At 48.9% G+C, this 13376-nt stretch overlaps 1 protein-coding gene across 3 annotated transcripts in view; it reads right to left on the bottom strand.

Annotated features, from left to right (window-relative positions):
- KIF1B (kinesin family member 1B) overlaps positions 1-13376 on the bottom strand; it is a 152513-nt gene that overhangs the window by 24633 nt on the left and 114504 nt on the right. For all 3 annotated transcript variants that reach the window (XM_040987888.1, XM_040987889.1, XM_040987890.1), the window contains 8 exons: positions 12611-12729; positions 11436-11521; positions 11005-11134; positions 10683-10845; positions 7083-7173; positions 5534-5652; positions 4674-4729; positions 705-813 (listed from right to left, as the gene is read on the bottom strand). In XM_040987888.1, coding sequence (XP_040843822.1) covers positions 705-813; positions 4674-4729; positions 5534-5652; positions 7083-7173; positions 10683-10845; positions 11005-11134; positions 11436-11521; positions 12611-12729 — 873 coding nt within the window. The remainder of the gene's footprint in view (positions 1-704; positions 814-4673; positions 4730-5533; positions 5653-7082; positions 7174-10682; positions 10846-11004; positions 11135-11435; positions 11522-12610; positions 12730-13376) is intronic.

Below are 13376 nucleotides of genomic sequence, written 5' to 3'. Positions count from 1 at the left end.
TCTGTCGGGAGACATCTGTGGTGGCCACACTTGCAAGGCTTTTGCAAATGAAAGAGCCGGCAGAGCAGGAGGCAGCTCCAGCCTCATTCCAACCAGGAACACGAACTCAAAAACAGGGCTGAGGGGCAGAGCTCTGGTCCGGGGGGGGACACTCTGCTTCCTCCTGAAGGCTGCACTCCATCCTGCGCCACCTGCTCTCCTGTTCTGATCAAATCATGCGGGTGGGTGTGAGACAAAGTGCAGCATGATCTTGCTCTTGCTGTTGCTAACAGGAGAGCAAATTTTTATACCATGCTAGCTGGTTCTCTAACAAACATCTAATTTAAAGCAAAATATGAAGATCACCAAAATTGAATTCAAAACTGGAATTTGACATGGCAAAAGATTCATGAACCCAAACACGACACTTAGTCAGCATTTTAGCCCAGTACTGAACCACTCTGGCTCATTTAAGAACGTAGAGAGGCTTGGTGACACAGGGGGGTCAGTGCTGCCTGAGACAGAAGGCCACCTCGGGTCTCTGTCGCTCCCACTCCCATCACTGGAATGAGCCTGGGAGATAACATATGGTCCGAGCGCCTGGGGAAGTTTGAGAGTGCATTGGTAGATGAACTGATCTTTTCTCATTCACATACTTACACAGCCTAATAAATAAATACATCTTTAATAAAAATTTAAAAAAAAACATAGAAAGTTGGACTTACTCTCCCGTAGGCTCCAGTTCACTGATCTCGAACCAAACCAGAAGATCATACTTGCTCATGCTCTGGCCAAAGCTGGTTTTGCTCATGGTGTTTAACTTGGTAGCTGGAACTTTTAAAGATTTTAGAAAATTTCAAAATCTGGTCCAAGTTTACTTAGCAAAAGTATAAGCTTTTCTAATGTCAACTTTCACGGAGGCACTTGGGAAAGCAGCAAGTTGGGGACAGGTCTCAACGTGGGAGACACAGGGAAACCTCCACATGAGCTGCCCCGGTACCTTCGCCTTCGAGGAAAGCCAAGAGCCAACTCTCATTTCCCTCTCCGCACACTGCCTCCAGAGATGAGAACACAGAGTGTCCCATCTAAACGGTTCCCTGCTGGCCCTCCCAGGCTGTGGCGTGTGAGAGACCATGCCTGGGAAGTGCCTGGTAGAGCCTCACACAGCACAAGCCCGTGGCGGCCCGCAGACCTCGCCTCCAGCCCTCTGTGCACGTGACAGGTACCAAAGCCCAGGCCACACTCCAGAGAGTCTGATCACAAACTCAAGTGGCAGGACACACTCGGCAGTTTCCCAGGTGATTCCCAAGTACACACAAATTTGGGAACCGGGTGTCAGATTGATAAGCAAGAGTCAGGACACGACCTTCTGGTATACATCTTCTTTTTCAGATTTAAAATCCACATTAATCAGCTGCTATGTGACTTCGTGTGTTCAATCCCTGTGACCTGTCTCCTCATTCCTGCGATGTGGATTAGTACATGCAGCCTGCGGTCTCAAAGATCCACTAACATCACACAGGTGATGGGCTTCATAAATCTTACACCACATTCAACAGTATGGTAGCATTCGCTCGAGCTGCATGCCACCTCAGCTAGTGATGCCAGGGGAGAGGAAAATAGTGTCACCATTTCTGGTAGATGTCTGAGGGTCAGAGGGCAAAGTCAGGAGTATTAGGAACCAAACCCCAACAAAACCAGCTACTAGTAGAATATCTTCAAAATTAAAATAATGTGACAAAGAATTCAGACAGACACGCAAAGCGCCTCACCCGTGGGTTGACGTGACAGTGGTCCAAGTAGAGAAACACCTCTGCAGGAAATGGGGTGCAACCTAGCAGTGTGCTACGCTACAATCAGCTCAACGAGCGAGACGCGAGCCGGGTCTTGGCACAAGCCCCCAGGGCTGGATCTACATCTAAGAGCCAGGTGAACTACTAACCATCTCGTTTGGGCACCCTCTCGCTCTGGCAGCTTGGAACTGGCACAAAGAGAAAAGGCGGCAGTGGGTCAGCCTCATTCTGGAAGGTGGCAACGGCGGAGGAGGCAAGCACGCTGGCGTGCTCAGAAAATGTGTCCAACACACGCACAGTCACATAGCCAGACACGAGAAACCGAATGAGCTCCATCTTTCTTTCATGGTCTGAAGGCAGATGGAGGTGAGGAATCCCGAGGGCGGAGAGCGAGCATAGGGTGGGGTGGGAATTTGGGCCATGAGGGAAAGGGGTAGAAATAAACAAAGAGAAAGCAAAACAAGGTAACTGAAGAGGAACGAGCTCTGGCGTTCTCTGCCCAGCAGGGCCATCACAGTGAACAGTGACGCATCACTTCTAGAGAATATTCCGGATGTCCTTTCCACAACGAAATGGAGATTGTTCAAGGAGATGGGGATGTGCTTACCCTCAGGCATACATGTGTAACATCCGACTGCACCTCATAAACACGTCCAACCGAGATGCATAAGTCGCACATACACACACGCACACGAGCACTGGCTACACTGGGGGTCTGGTTCCTCTGCTTCCTGCCCAGCCCCTGCTAAGGCACCTGGGGAAGCAGTGGAAGAAGGCCCAGGCGCTTGCGTTCCTGCCACTCATATGGGAGAACAGCCCAAGCTCTAGGATTGACCTGGCCCGCCCCTAGCCATTGTGGAGTAAGTTAATGGATTGAGGATCTCTGTATGTCTCTCTCTTCTCCGTGTTACTAGGTCTTTCAAGTAATAAATCTTTTTTTTTTTTTTAAGATTTCATTTATTTTTATTGCAGTCAGAGACACAGAGAGGAGAGACAGAGAGGAAGATTTTCCGTCCAATGATTCACTCCCCAAGTGAGCACAACGGCCGGTGCTGCGCTGATCTGAAGTCGGGAACCAGGAACTTCCTTCAGGTCTTCCACACAGGTGCAGGGCCCCAAGGCTTTGGGCTGTCCTCGACTGTTTTCCCAGACCACAAGCAGGGAGCTGGATGGGAAATGGAGCTGCCAGGACCAGAAATGGCACCCATATGGGATCCTAGCACATTCAAGGCGAGGACTTTAGTTGCTAGGCTACCGTGCTGGGCCCAAATCTTTCAAAAAAAGAAACTAAGAAGAGCAAAGTAAAAGTTTAAAAAAGATAATTGAATATGTAGAGTAAATATAATCTGGAAATTAAAAAAAAAAACCAACAAAACCCTATCATTGACAGGGCAGAGTCTTTAGGGCAATCAGCAAAAGCTGCAATGAGACGCTCAGAGGACTGGCAGACACAGCCCCACTAGCTGGGCTTTCTAGCAGGAGCTGAAACTACTAGTATTTTTGTGATGTATGTAAGAAGAGCAGGAATATAAGGAGTCTTCAAAAAGTTTGTGGAAATGTGTATTAGAAGAAAATGACATGCATTTCAAAATCTGTGGTACTAAAATAAATATCGGGCCCGGCACAATAGTCCTCGCCTTGCATGCACCGGGATCCCATATGGGTGACTGTTCTAATCCTGGCAGCTCCACTTCCCATCCAGCTCCCTGCTTGTGGCCTGGAAAGCAGTCGAGGACGGTCCAAAGCCTTGGGACCCTGCACCTGTGTGGGAGACCTGGAAGATGTTCCTGGCTCCTGGCTTTGGATTGGCTCAGCTACAGCCATTGCAGTCACTTGGGGAGTGAATCAACAGATGGAAGATCTTCCTTTCTGTCTTTCCTCCTCTCTGTATATCTGTCTTTCCAATAAAAAATAGACAAATCTTTTTTTAAAAAAATCTCTTAAGATTAAAAAAAATTATTTGTTCGAAAGGCCAAGACAGACAGCAAGAGAGAAACAGGCCAAGAGAGCTTCGGCTTCTGTCCCCGATTCATGCTCCAAGCGCTTGTAAGAGGCAGGGACAGGTCAAGCCGAATCCAGCAGAGCACAAGGCATGCTGTGTCTCCACATGAGCACCCGAGTCATCCCTGCCACTTTCCAGCTGCGCACCAGGAGGAACTAGAACTGGACTTGGAGCCAGGACTTCAACACAGGCAGCACTCCAGCCATATTAACCCCTTTCAAGATTCTCAGAGCTGGGGCTGGAATGAGCAAGTCCAGCCTCTGTCTGCTCCGCTGAGGATTCTGTTCCTGCTGATGGATTACAAAAAGCAGCGAAGGATGGTTCAAGGTTCTGGGTCCTTGCCACCCACGTGGGAGACCTGGGTGACACTCCTGGCTTCAACCTGGCCCAGCACTGGCTGTTGCAGCCATCTAGGGAATGAATTAGTGGATGGAAGATCTCTTGGTGTTTCCCTCTCTGTAACTCTTTTAAAACAAATGTTTAAAAATCTCAATGCTATCGGTATTTACTTTTAAATCTCTAGTTATGAGCCCTCCCTCCTGCTAGTTACTGCCCAAATGCCTGCAGCGATTCCTGGCTGGCGGACTAAGCCAGTAGTCAAAGGAGCTGAACCGGGCATCCCACATTTGCAGAACCACCACTGCCTCCCAGGATCTGCATCAACACGAGGCTGCAGTCGAGGGCCCGAGCCAGAGCTCAGAGCCAGGCACTCCGGCAGGAATGCAGCCTCTTAACCTCCAGGACAAACAACCCCCAACATTTATCTTTTCCGTTTTCCATGAGCTTTCTGAAGCTCTCTGGAGTCAGGCTATGCAGCAAAGAAGTGGGTGTGCACGCACAGTTGCAGGTGTGTGCACAGGGAACACATCTATCATATAAGGAACGTATGCAGTACTCACCTGGCTTGGAGAGCGGCATAGGTGGAGGGAAGAATCGGCGAGATGGCTGAGGGGGGCTGCAAGGAATGGCAGAGAATTTTCCTTAGCACATTAAAAAAAAAAGCAGATGTTGATATTAATGGCAAGTTTAAATTGCCTTTAAGAGAAGAGACTGCCTGCATTTTTAACTCTGGAATAGTGTATCAGATACTAGACACGGTCTATACAATCTAACAGACTGAAAGGTTTTGATAAGTCCTTTTTCTATTTATTTATTTATATTTTATTTAAAAGGAATAGAGATGGGAAAAAATTTCCCCCTGGCTTATTTTCCCATGCCCCAAACAGCTGGGCCAGGGCGAGGCTGCGACCGGGCGTCTGGATCTCCACCTGGGTTTCCAGAGCCCCAAGTCCTGAGCCACCACCTGATGCCTGCAGGCGACTCACCAGCAAGAAGCTGGGACCAGACGCTGAGCAGAGTTCTCAATACGGGATGTGATATACCAAGTGGTGTCTTCATCACGACGCCAAACACCTACCCATCCTCCTCAGCTTTGATGAATCCACTCAGAGCTTCCCAAAGTTGTGGTCATGAATAACAACTACACACAACCTTCATGGCATCGCCTTAGGGCCTCAACCTTCTACCTGATTTGGTCCTTCCCACAAAATAATGGTATTAAAGGTTGCCTGGGGAAAATTCAATTTTCTCTATCTAATCTGAGTGGTTAGGAGGCTAGAGAAAGGTGGTGAAATTTCTAAAGAGGAAATATAGGGCAACACATAAAACCATTACCTAAGTTCTGTTAATCCTTTCCAGTAAGTGAGGAACTAAAAATCAACAGTAATAACAACAAAAATCTTTGCCATCTGGTCCAAACCTGTTAAGGTCTTGTCCTTGCAGATGGGGCGGATGCTGCTGATAATGGCCAAAGACTTCAAATACAATTGGCTTGGTTTTGATATAGTCCACAAAGGATTCCGTGACCTCCACTGCAATCTAAGCAGAATGCCCAAAGGAAAGCTTTGTTAAGAGTGTGAACATTTTTGTTTCAATCATAACGTCAGCGTGGCTGACCACCAATACGTGCGGGGCATTTTGCCACACAGCCCTCAGGCACCGAGAGGTCGAAGCTTCCCTCTGGTGTTCACTCCGAAGTCACCCACCCCGCTCCTCACCCGGCCCCACTGACCCAGGCCTCTTCTGCGGTCACTCGGCACACGTGCCGCTCCTTCTGTTAGGTCACACTGCAGCCCAGCCCGGAAGGCCGTTCCGTAAAGACATCCATGCACCTGAGCCATTTGTATATTTCATAGCAACAAGAAAAACAAGTACTGACTGTGGACTATGGGCCAGGTACAATGTCAACTGCAATGCATCTTTTCTTACTAACACAACCTCCTCCGAAAGCTCCCATCTCCCTTCTACATTCACTTTTGTCCCCAGCAAAAACAATAAGCTTAAAGTCTCTTTCCATATGGAAGTAACATTCCCTTTCTCCATGCCCACAGCATCTGGGTCCTTCCCTTTTCTCACGTCTTCTCTTCTCTGTTGATTACGTATGGAGTTTAATCCACCATCATCTTTCTAGCTTCCTTGGGGGCATCTGAGTCCCTGGCATTCCCCAAGGTGTCAGGAAGACCTTGGTGAGCGCTTGCCGTGGATATGCAAGCTCATATTGAGCATGCTTTGTGCTTGCTCAAGTCGCGGTGCTGACGTTTGCTCTCTTTGTGCAGTGAGAGAACAGGTGACCCTTTCACACAGCACTGAACATCCTGGCTCCCAAGCCCGTCTCTGCATCTTCCCAGCTTTGTAACTCTAAATGCTCCATGCTCACTTACCCCAGCTGTGACAGAGATGATGAGTGTCTATAGTATAAAGGTGACAACTAAATTACATAAAAATGCTCAGAACAGTGACACTAAATAAACCTCAGTGATATGAATGATGACTTCTGAATAGTTTGAGTGAGACAGAAGGTTACTTCCTTATTCTAGGATGAGGACAGCTGGGAGGGCACTGATGGGCTCATTACAGCATCACTCTCTAGAGCCCGAGGTATTTACTGCAATCTCATCATGGAAGCATTTGAGGCCTTAAAGGACAATGCAATGTTAGCAAAACTCATATTAAATATGTTTTTGTTTAAAAAAAAAAACCAGAAACATAAAAACTATTCCCTTAACTCAAGCTGCCGAGCGAGTTTACCAGCAGGGCCCTGGCCCACCATGACCCAGAGAAGGCTGGCGGCTCATTCTTGGAGAATTACCTCCCAGCTCTGGCTACTCCCTCTATTGGCCATCCTGGCCCCGATCTCCCCCAACACAGAAAATTCCTGGGGCCTCACAGAATGTACCCTCTTAACTCACTCAAAACCTAATTACCACACACCCTCCGGTGGGTTTGGCAAAAACAGCCCTGTGACTTACATTCTGCACATGATAAAAGCCCAAGGGACTTCCTCTGCCATTGTTTTTGAGGGGTTCCGTGGAGAACGCTTCATCATGGCGGTGTAAAAAGCTTTATAAAAAAGAAGACATGAGAACAACGTGAGATGGTTTACCAGATCTGTTCCAACGAGAGGAGTCTGACTGAAGCAGATTCTTCTAAACTATTTACTTTTCCTTGTCAAGAACATTATATAGTGTCACGCATTTTAGACTCTTGGAAGATTTATCTTATTTAAAAGGCAGAGTGAGAAAGACAAAGGGAAACATACACAAAAGAGAGAACTGATTTCGCCCCTGCTGCTTCCGCTCCCCAAGTCACAATGGCAAGGGACGGGTCAGGTCGAAAGCAGGAGTGTGAACTCAAACGTGATGTGTGCGGGCAGCACGGCCTCAGACACGTGGGCCAGGCCCGGAGCTGGCACTCTGATCTGAAATGCTGCCCTAACCTGCTACGTGATGACACTGACTCCAGCTCTTAGTATAAAGGGCTGGGAAACCTGACCGTTGCTTAGCTGCGCGCGTGTATACACAAGAAGGCCTTAAACAGTTGCGAAGTAAATTCAACTGGAGTCCGGTGCTAAATCCTTGCCTTGCATGCCCCGGGATCCTGAATGGGCGCCGTTTCATATCCCAGCTGCCCCACTTCCCATCCTGCTCCCTGCTTGTGGCTTGGGAAAGCAATCAAAGATGGCCCAAAGCCTTTGGACCTTGCACTTGTGTGGGAGACCCATAAGAAGCTCCAACCATTGTGGCCACTTGGGGAGTGAACCAGTGGACAGATCTTTCTCTTTGTCTCTCCTGTTCTCTGTATATCTGCCTTTCCAAATAAATAAATAAATAAATAAATAAATTTAAAAAATCTTTTTATTTATTCTTTCTTTTTCCATATAGACTGGGACTTCCCCCTCTAACTTGCACTCCCCGGCAGATTTTCCCCATTTTACTACAATGGTGTAGTCCTTCATAAGGAATCATAATTCCATCAGTCTCTTATTTAAGTGTACCCCAACACTGCTGGTACAGACAGTGTCAGACAGTCCAGCATCCCCTTGTTTACACGTTTCCAACAGTTTCATTGGGAATCCATCTTTCACCTGGAAGCAGGGATGCAGGTTGCATTATACCCCCACATCTGGATATGATAGACCCCAGTACCCCATCACTATACATTTCCATAATTGAGAAGCCATGAAACAAGGTCAACAACTGGTATGAGTTAGAACAACAGCCAATAAATAAATCTTTATTTAAAAAAAGGGCAAATTCCACATTTTTTTGTGGGAACTGCATCTTCCGTTAGCCTGAGAGGGCTGTTTCTCACAGCACTGGGAAGCTAGTTTCGCTCAACATCAATGACTCCCTTGCTTTTGGCAGCAAGTTCACATGGCTGGCTTCCTAACAAACAGCAACCGTCTTCCCTCAGGCTTACTCAGGAAAGACTTCAGAAGGGCCTTCTGGACTGACAGGCTATGTGGACTATCAGAGAGACTTGTACTGTTTGCTCTCCTTCCTTGTTCACAGCAGAGGGAAAAAAAATCCAATAGGAAGATTTACTGCCAGACACAAACTTTAAGAAGTTTGTACACAAATGCAACTGAAAGGTAAATTTAGGGGCTGGTGTTGTGGCATAACAGGCTAAGCCTCTGCCTGTGACACCAGCATCCCATGTGGGCATTGGTTCAAGTCCCGGCTGCTCTACTTCTGATCCAGCTCCCTGCTAATGTACCAGGGAAAGCAGCAGCGGACAGCCCAAGGACTGCGGTTGCCTCATCCATGTGGGAAACCTGGTCCTGGTTCAACCTTGTAGCCATTTGGGGAGTGAATCAATAGATGGAAGATCTCTTTATCTCTTCCTCTTGTTCTCTGCTTTTCAAATAAAATGATTGTTAAAAGCTAAATTTATTAATGGTACAAAAGAATTTTGAAATTTACGCAGTTTTATCAAAACACACATTTTCCATTAGCTTTATAAAGAACCTTGCTATTCTGAGAGACGCAAGGGAGGGGGAACTGTTTGTGTGGAAGAGAGACCACAGCAGCGTGAACCCCGTGGCTCCACTGAGCCTGGGGACAGAGGCACACAGTCCCCTGTGCTCCTGGTCGTGGGTCCCACACACGGCTGGTGCTGCGGGCTCTGTATTACACACATCCTTCTCATTTCCTTCTTTCTCATCTCTCCTTCCAGCTGTATCTTTCCTCCTCACTGTCCTTGTGACCGTGGGCATTAGTGCACACCTGGCCTATACAGTCCTCTCTGCTCTGCCACTGCGGCAGGCACGAACAGCCTGGAGTCCTACTCAGGCACACACACGTGGGAGTTCATAAAAAATATGAAGCAGATGTTTCTAAGTGTGTTTATCAGCAAGACCTCCCTCATCTGCTGGTTCACACTCCAAAGGCTCCCCCCACCCCGCCGGGCAGAAGCCAGAAACTGGGAACTCGGTCCAGGTCTCTCACATGGCTGGCAAGAACCCACGCACTGGCACTGCCCCTCTGCCTCCCACAGTCTGCACTAGCAGGAGCTGGTGTTGTCAAAGCCAGGCCCTGATCGGACGTGGCTGTCTGTGCCAGCGTCCCGGCTGCTAGGCCAGGTCTCCCCTCAGGGGGATTGAGTCTTTCTGTAAGTTCACACGTCCTTTCGTCCAAATCTAACACAAAGCGGGGAAGTCGTTCTCAGGAGACACGAGAACACAAGTCAAATCACTATTAGCAGACATCAGTAATCAAGCACGACTTTTCTAATAACTCCTATCAGTTGTCCAAACACAACAGCAAAAAGTTCCAAAAAATGAATTCACTTCGCCAACTCCACCCTTCCCTAAACTTGGGGCTGTTGGCAAGAACACACTAAACAGAGGAAGTCACTATTGATGGAAGGATTTCAACAGTTGGGAGTTGTGACAAATGGCATCAGTGGCTTCTCTGAGTGATCACATTTAATTCAGGATGTAACTAAAACCTGCATGACAGCATTGCTGTGTAAACCGCTCAGGAAGGCCGAGGCCGGGCAGAGAGGGCTTTGGCACGAAGCTAGAAGCTTCCCTCTGGCACGGCTGCCCTTTCCCAGTATGGGAAAGACACTAGGATATGTGAAGCTATTCAAACTGAGGATCTGTGAAAGCCCCTTCGGCAGAGGGGGCCCGAGGGGCAGAGAAGCAGCAGTTCCCAAGGGGACGAAGGCTAGCCACACCTCTAGCGAGCAGCTCTGCTCTGAGGGTGCGGGACTTGATTCTTCATGTTCTGTAGACGCTCCTTTCCCCAGGAGTGAGCAAACAGGCTTAACTGCTGGCCACACGATTCACTGCTTTTAGATGTATGAGTCAGACCTTGCCGCCTGTCTTTGTTTCAGGGCATTCAGAAGACAGGCGTGTCTGGCTGGGAGGCTCTGCTCCTGCGGGAAGGGGCGGGCCACAACACAGCCCTCTAGCAGGATGCGGGCACACTGCCCCCCAAGACCTGCCCTCATCCCAATGGAGCCTCTTGTTAGTATTCTGGCCTCTCCCTCAGCAAACGGGAGTCTGTCGTCCCCACGCCTGTCGGCAGCCCACAGGTATGGAGCACAGCAAGGCAGCGGCTTACTTGAACTGGCAGAAGATGTCCGCATACTCGGGGAGGATGCCGCTGGCCTGCAGCACCGTCACACGGAAAGTGAAGGCGCTGCCCAGTTTTAGGTGGGTGCCGATCTCGTCAGAAAACCCTTCCATGACCATCTTGCCATCCAGCAGAGTGCCTGACTTCAAATCTAAAAAGGAACAAATGAACACACAAATGGTTCAAATAGTGCAAAGAGGAGCGTCACTTCTCTTTCCCTTCACGATAGTTACAAACTACGGCCCTTGGCAGCATCGCTATCTTTCCCGTCTCCCCACACCCCAGACCACAGGGCCCTCTGCCCACGTACCCAAGTCATTCATTCGATTCATTTCTTCTGGAGGTGTGATGACCTCAGAGCTCTGACCTTGGCCTTCGACAATCCTCAGCTCCTCCAAGGACAGACCGGAACGTGTCATGGCCACAGAAGAAAAGTCACTCTGAGGACACGACAGGGAGGGCACATGAGACAGCAGCCTACAGATGCACTTTCCCTCAATTTCTTTACTTCTACATGCCTGGCCAAGGAAATAACAGTGACTGCAAAATTAGGCAAAGTAACAGCTGCCTGGGAAGACACAGTACAGTGAAGTACAGAGGCTGGCTTGACTACTGTAGAGGCAGGGAGGCCGGGCTTGACTACTGTGGCAGCAGGGAGGCCTGGGGCCTGACTACTGTAGAGGCGGGGAGGCCAGGCCTGACTACTGTAGTGGCAGGTTGTTCTTTCTGAAGATTTCTCACCTGATTAAAGTCCTCGTTGTCAAAAGATATCTTAGCGGTTCCTGACTGTCGAATTCCTGAGCCATAATCAGGAGCTTCTTCATCCGCTAAACCGGAAAAAGTGATAAGAATCAAATGAGACCTCATGTGGAAAGATCTTACTGGATGATAAGGCAAACACAAGTCTCTTTGCATAAGAAGAAAAGGCGACTCTGCCGCTGGAGCTTTACTGACCGCCTTAGCTCAAATGAGACCTTGTGAGGCAGTTTACACGGCATACGCAGGCATGCTGACCGTTCCCTGCTTGGGCCAGTACACTCAGTATTTGCACATGTTCCATCGGACCGTGGGAAAGACCTCTACAGACGGTAGTGCGGTGACCGTGGCACGGGTTTCCATGGAGCAAAGGCCAAAGGTCACCACAGGGACAGCACGGTGTTTGAAACGGCCACGTTCTTTCCCCAGACACAGGCTGGAGCATGCAGAAGTGGAAAAGAACAGCATTTTGATCAATGTATTAAAAAAATAGTAGCTTAAAAATGGCACAGTGGCCTAGCAGCTAAAGTCCTTGCCTTGAATGCACCAGGATCCCACATGGGCACTGGTTCTAATCCCAGCAGCTCCACTTCCCATCTAGCTCCCTGCCTGTGGCCTGGGAAAGCAGTCAAGGACGGCCCAAAGCCTTGGGACCCTGCACCCGCGTGGGAGACCCAGAAGAAGGTCCTGGTTCCTGACTTTGGATTGGTTCAGCTCTGGCTGTTGCGGTCACTTGGGGAGTGAATGAGAGGACTCTTCTCTATGTATCAAACTTTGCAATAAAAATGATTTATTTTTATTTAATCTTAAAAGAAAATGTCAATTAGAAGTACCCAGAGGGGGAAAAATTAGGCAGGAAAAAGTCTTGAAAACCTTTTTTTTTTCACTTCCAAAGTAGTTAAAATGCCAATGTGTTTTACAAAGTTGATCTAGTCATGCTTAAGACAGTCTCTAACTCACTATTTCAGTGTCAGCAGGTGAGTAAGCCGACTCTGCGATCAGTGAGAACAGCAGCTGCGACAGAAGCACCACGGCCTCCCTCACGCCACGCAAACCTGCCGCCAAGTGTGGGCTCAGAGCAGTGTGGCCTCGCACAACTGGCCTGCTCGGCTCATCTCCAGTGAGAACTGCAACGCTTGCTTCAGCAGAAGGGCACCCACCTGCAATGGCCTGCACAGCCACACGTAGGAAGCCCCGGACTTCACCCTTCTCACTGACGATGGCCACTCGGTGGATCAGGGGCACAGGATAGAGCAGGTTGCTGAGGTACACAAATGCCCTGGAGACAGAGACCGAGACCACCATCAGAGCGCCCACCGAGAGGGAAGCCCACCCAGCTTCACTGAAAACACCTTCCTGCAACTGAGCTGACGCCTGGGCCCTCAGGTCACTCTTGCTTCTGTGCTCTTCTGCAGCACAGGCACCAGATGAACAGATGCCAACCTTTGGCACAATGTTGACAAAGACCAACTTACACCAAGTGCCTCTACAGGAGTGAGGCTTGCAGGGAGAAGAGTAACAACTGGAAGTAGATTTTCAAGACAATGTGTCTTGACAACTGCTGCCATGTTGGGGAGCCCACTCGGGAGTTTAAAGAGAGGTTTTCTAAGGAAGTTCTGTTTCATTTTTCCCAGTAGAGAAAACAGAAATCAGGAGACAGGCAGGAACGTGTGACTCGAATACAGCAAATAATTCCAAATTCCATCCCAGCATTCCAGGTCTCCATTCCACTCACAGGAAAGGGAGACATTATCTCCAGGCCTGGTGGCTGACAGAGTGAGGAAAGCAGACACTCACGGTGGAGGCTGCGCAGCCAGAACTTCTGAGCTGCAAGCATACAGAACACTGGGTGGGCACCAAGATGAACAGTCGAGGGGAAAGGCAGCGGATGATCCCTAGAGGGTTTGCTTTTGTTCCTACAGTACA

The sequence above is a fragment of the Ochotona curzoniae genome, unplaced genomic scaffold (genome assembly GCF_017591425.1).
Source record: "Ochotona curzoniae isolate NIBS_2020 unplaced genomic scaffold, NIBS_Ocur_1.0 contig_4792, whole genome shotgun sequence".
NCBI classification, from domain to species: Eukaryota; Metazoa; Chordata; class Mammalia; order Lagomorpha; family Ochotonidae; genus Ochotona; species Ochotona curzoniae.
Note: the sequence above shows the minus strand (reverse complement) of the source record. Positions and strands in the feature narration are given on the sequence as shown.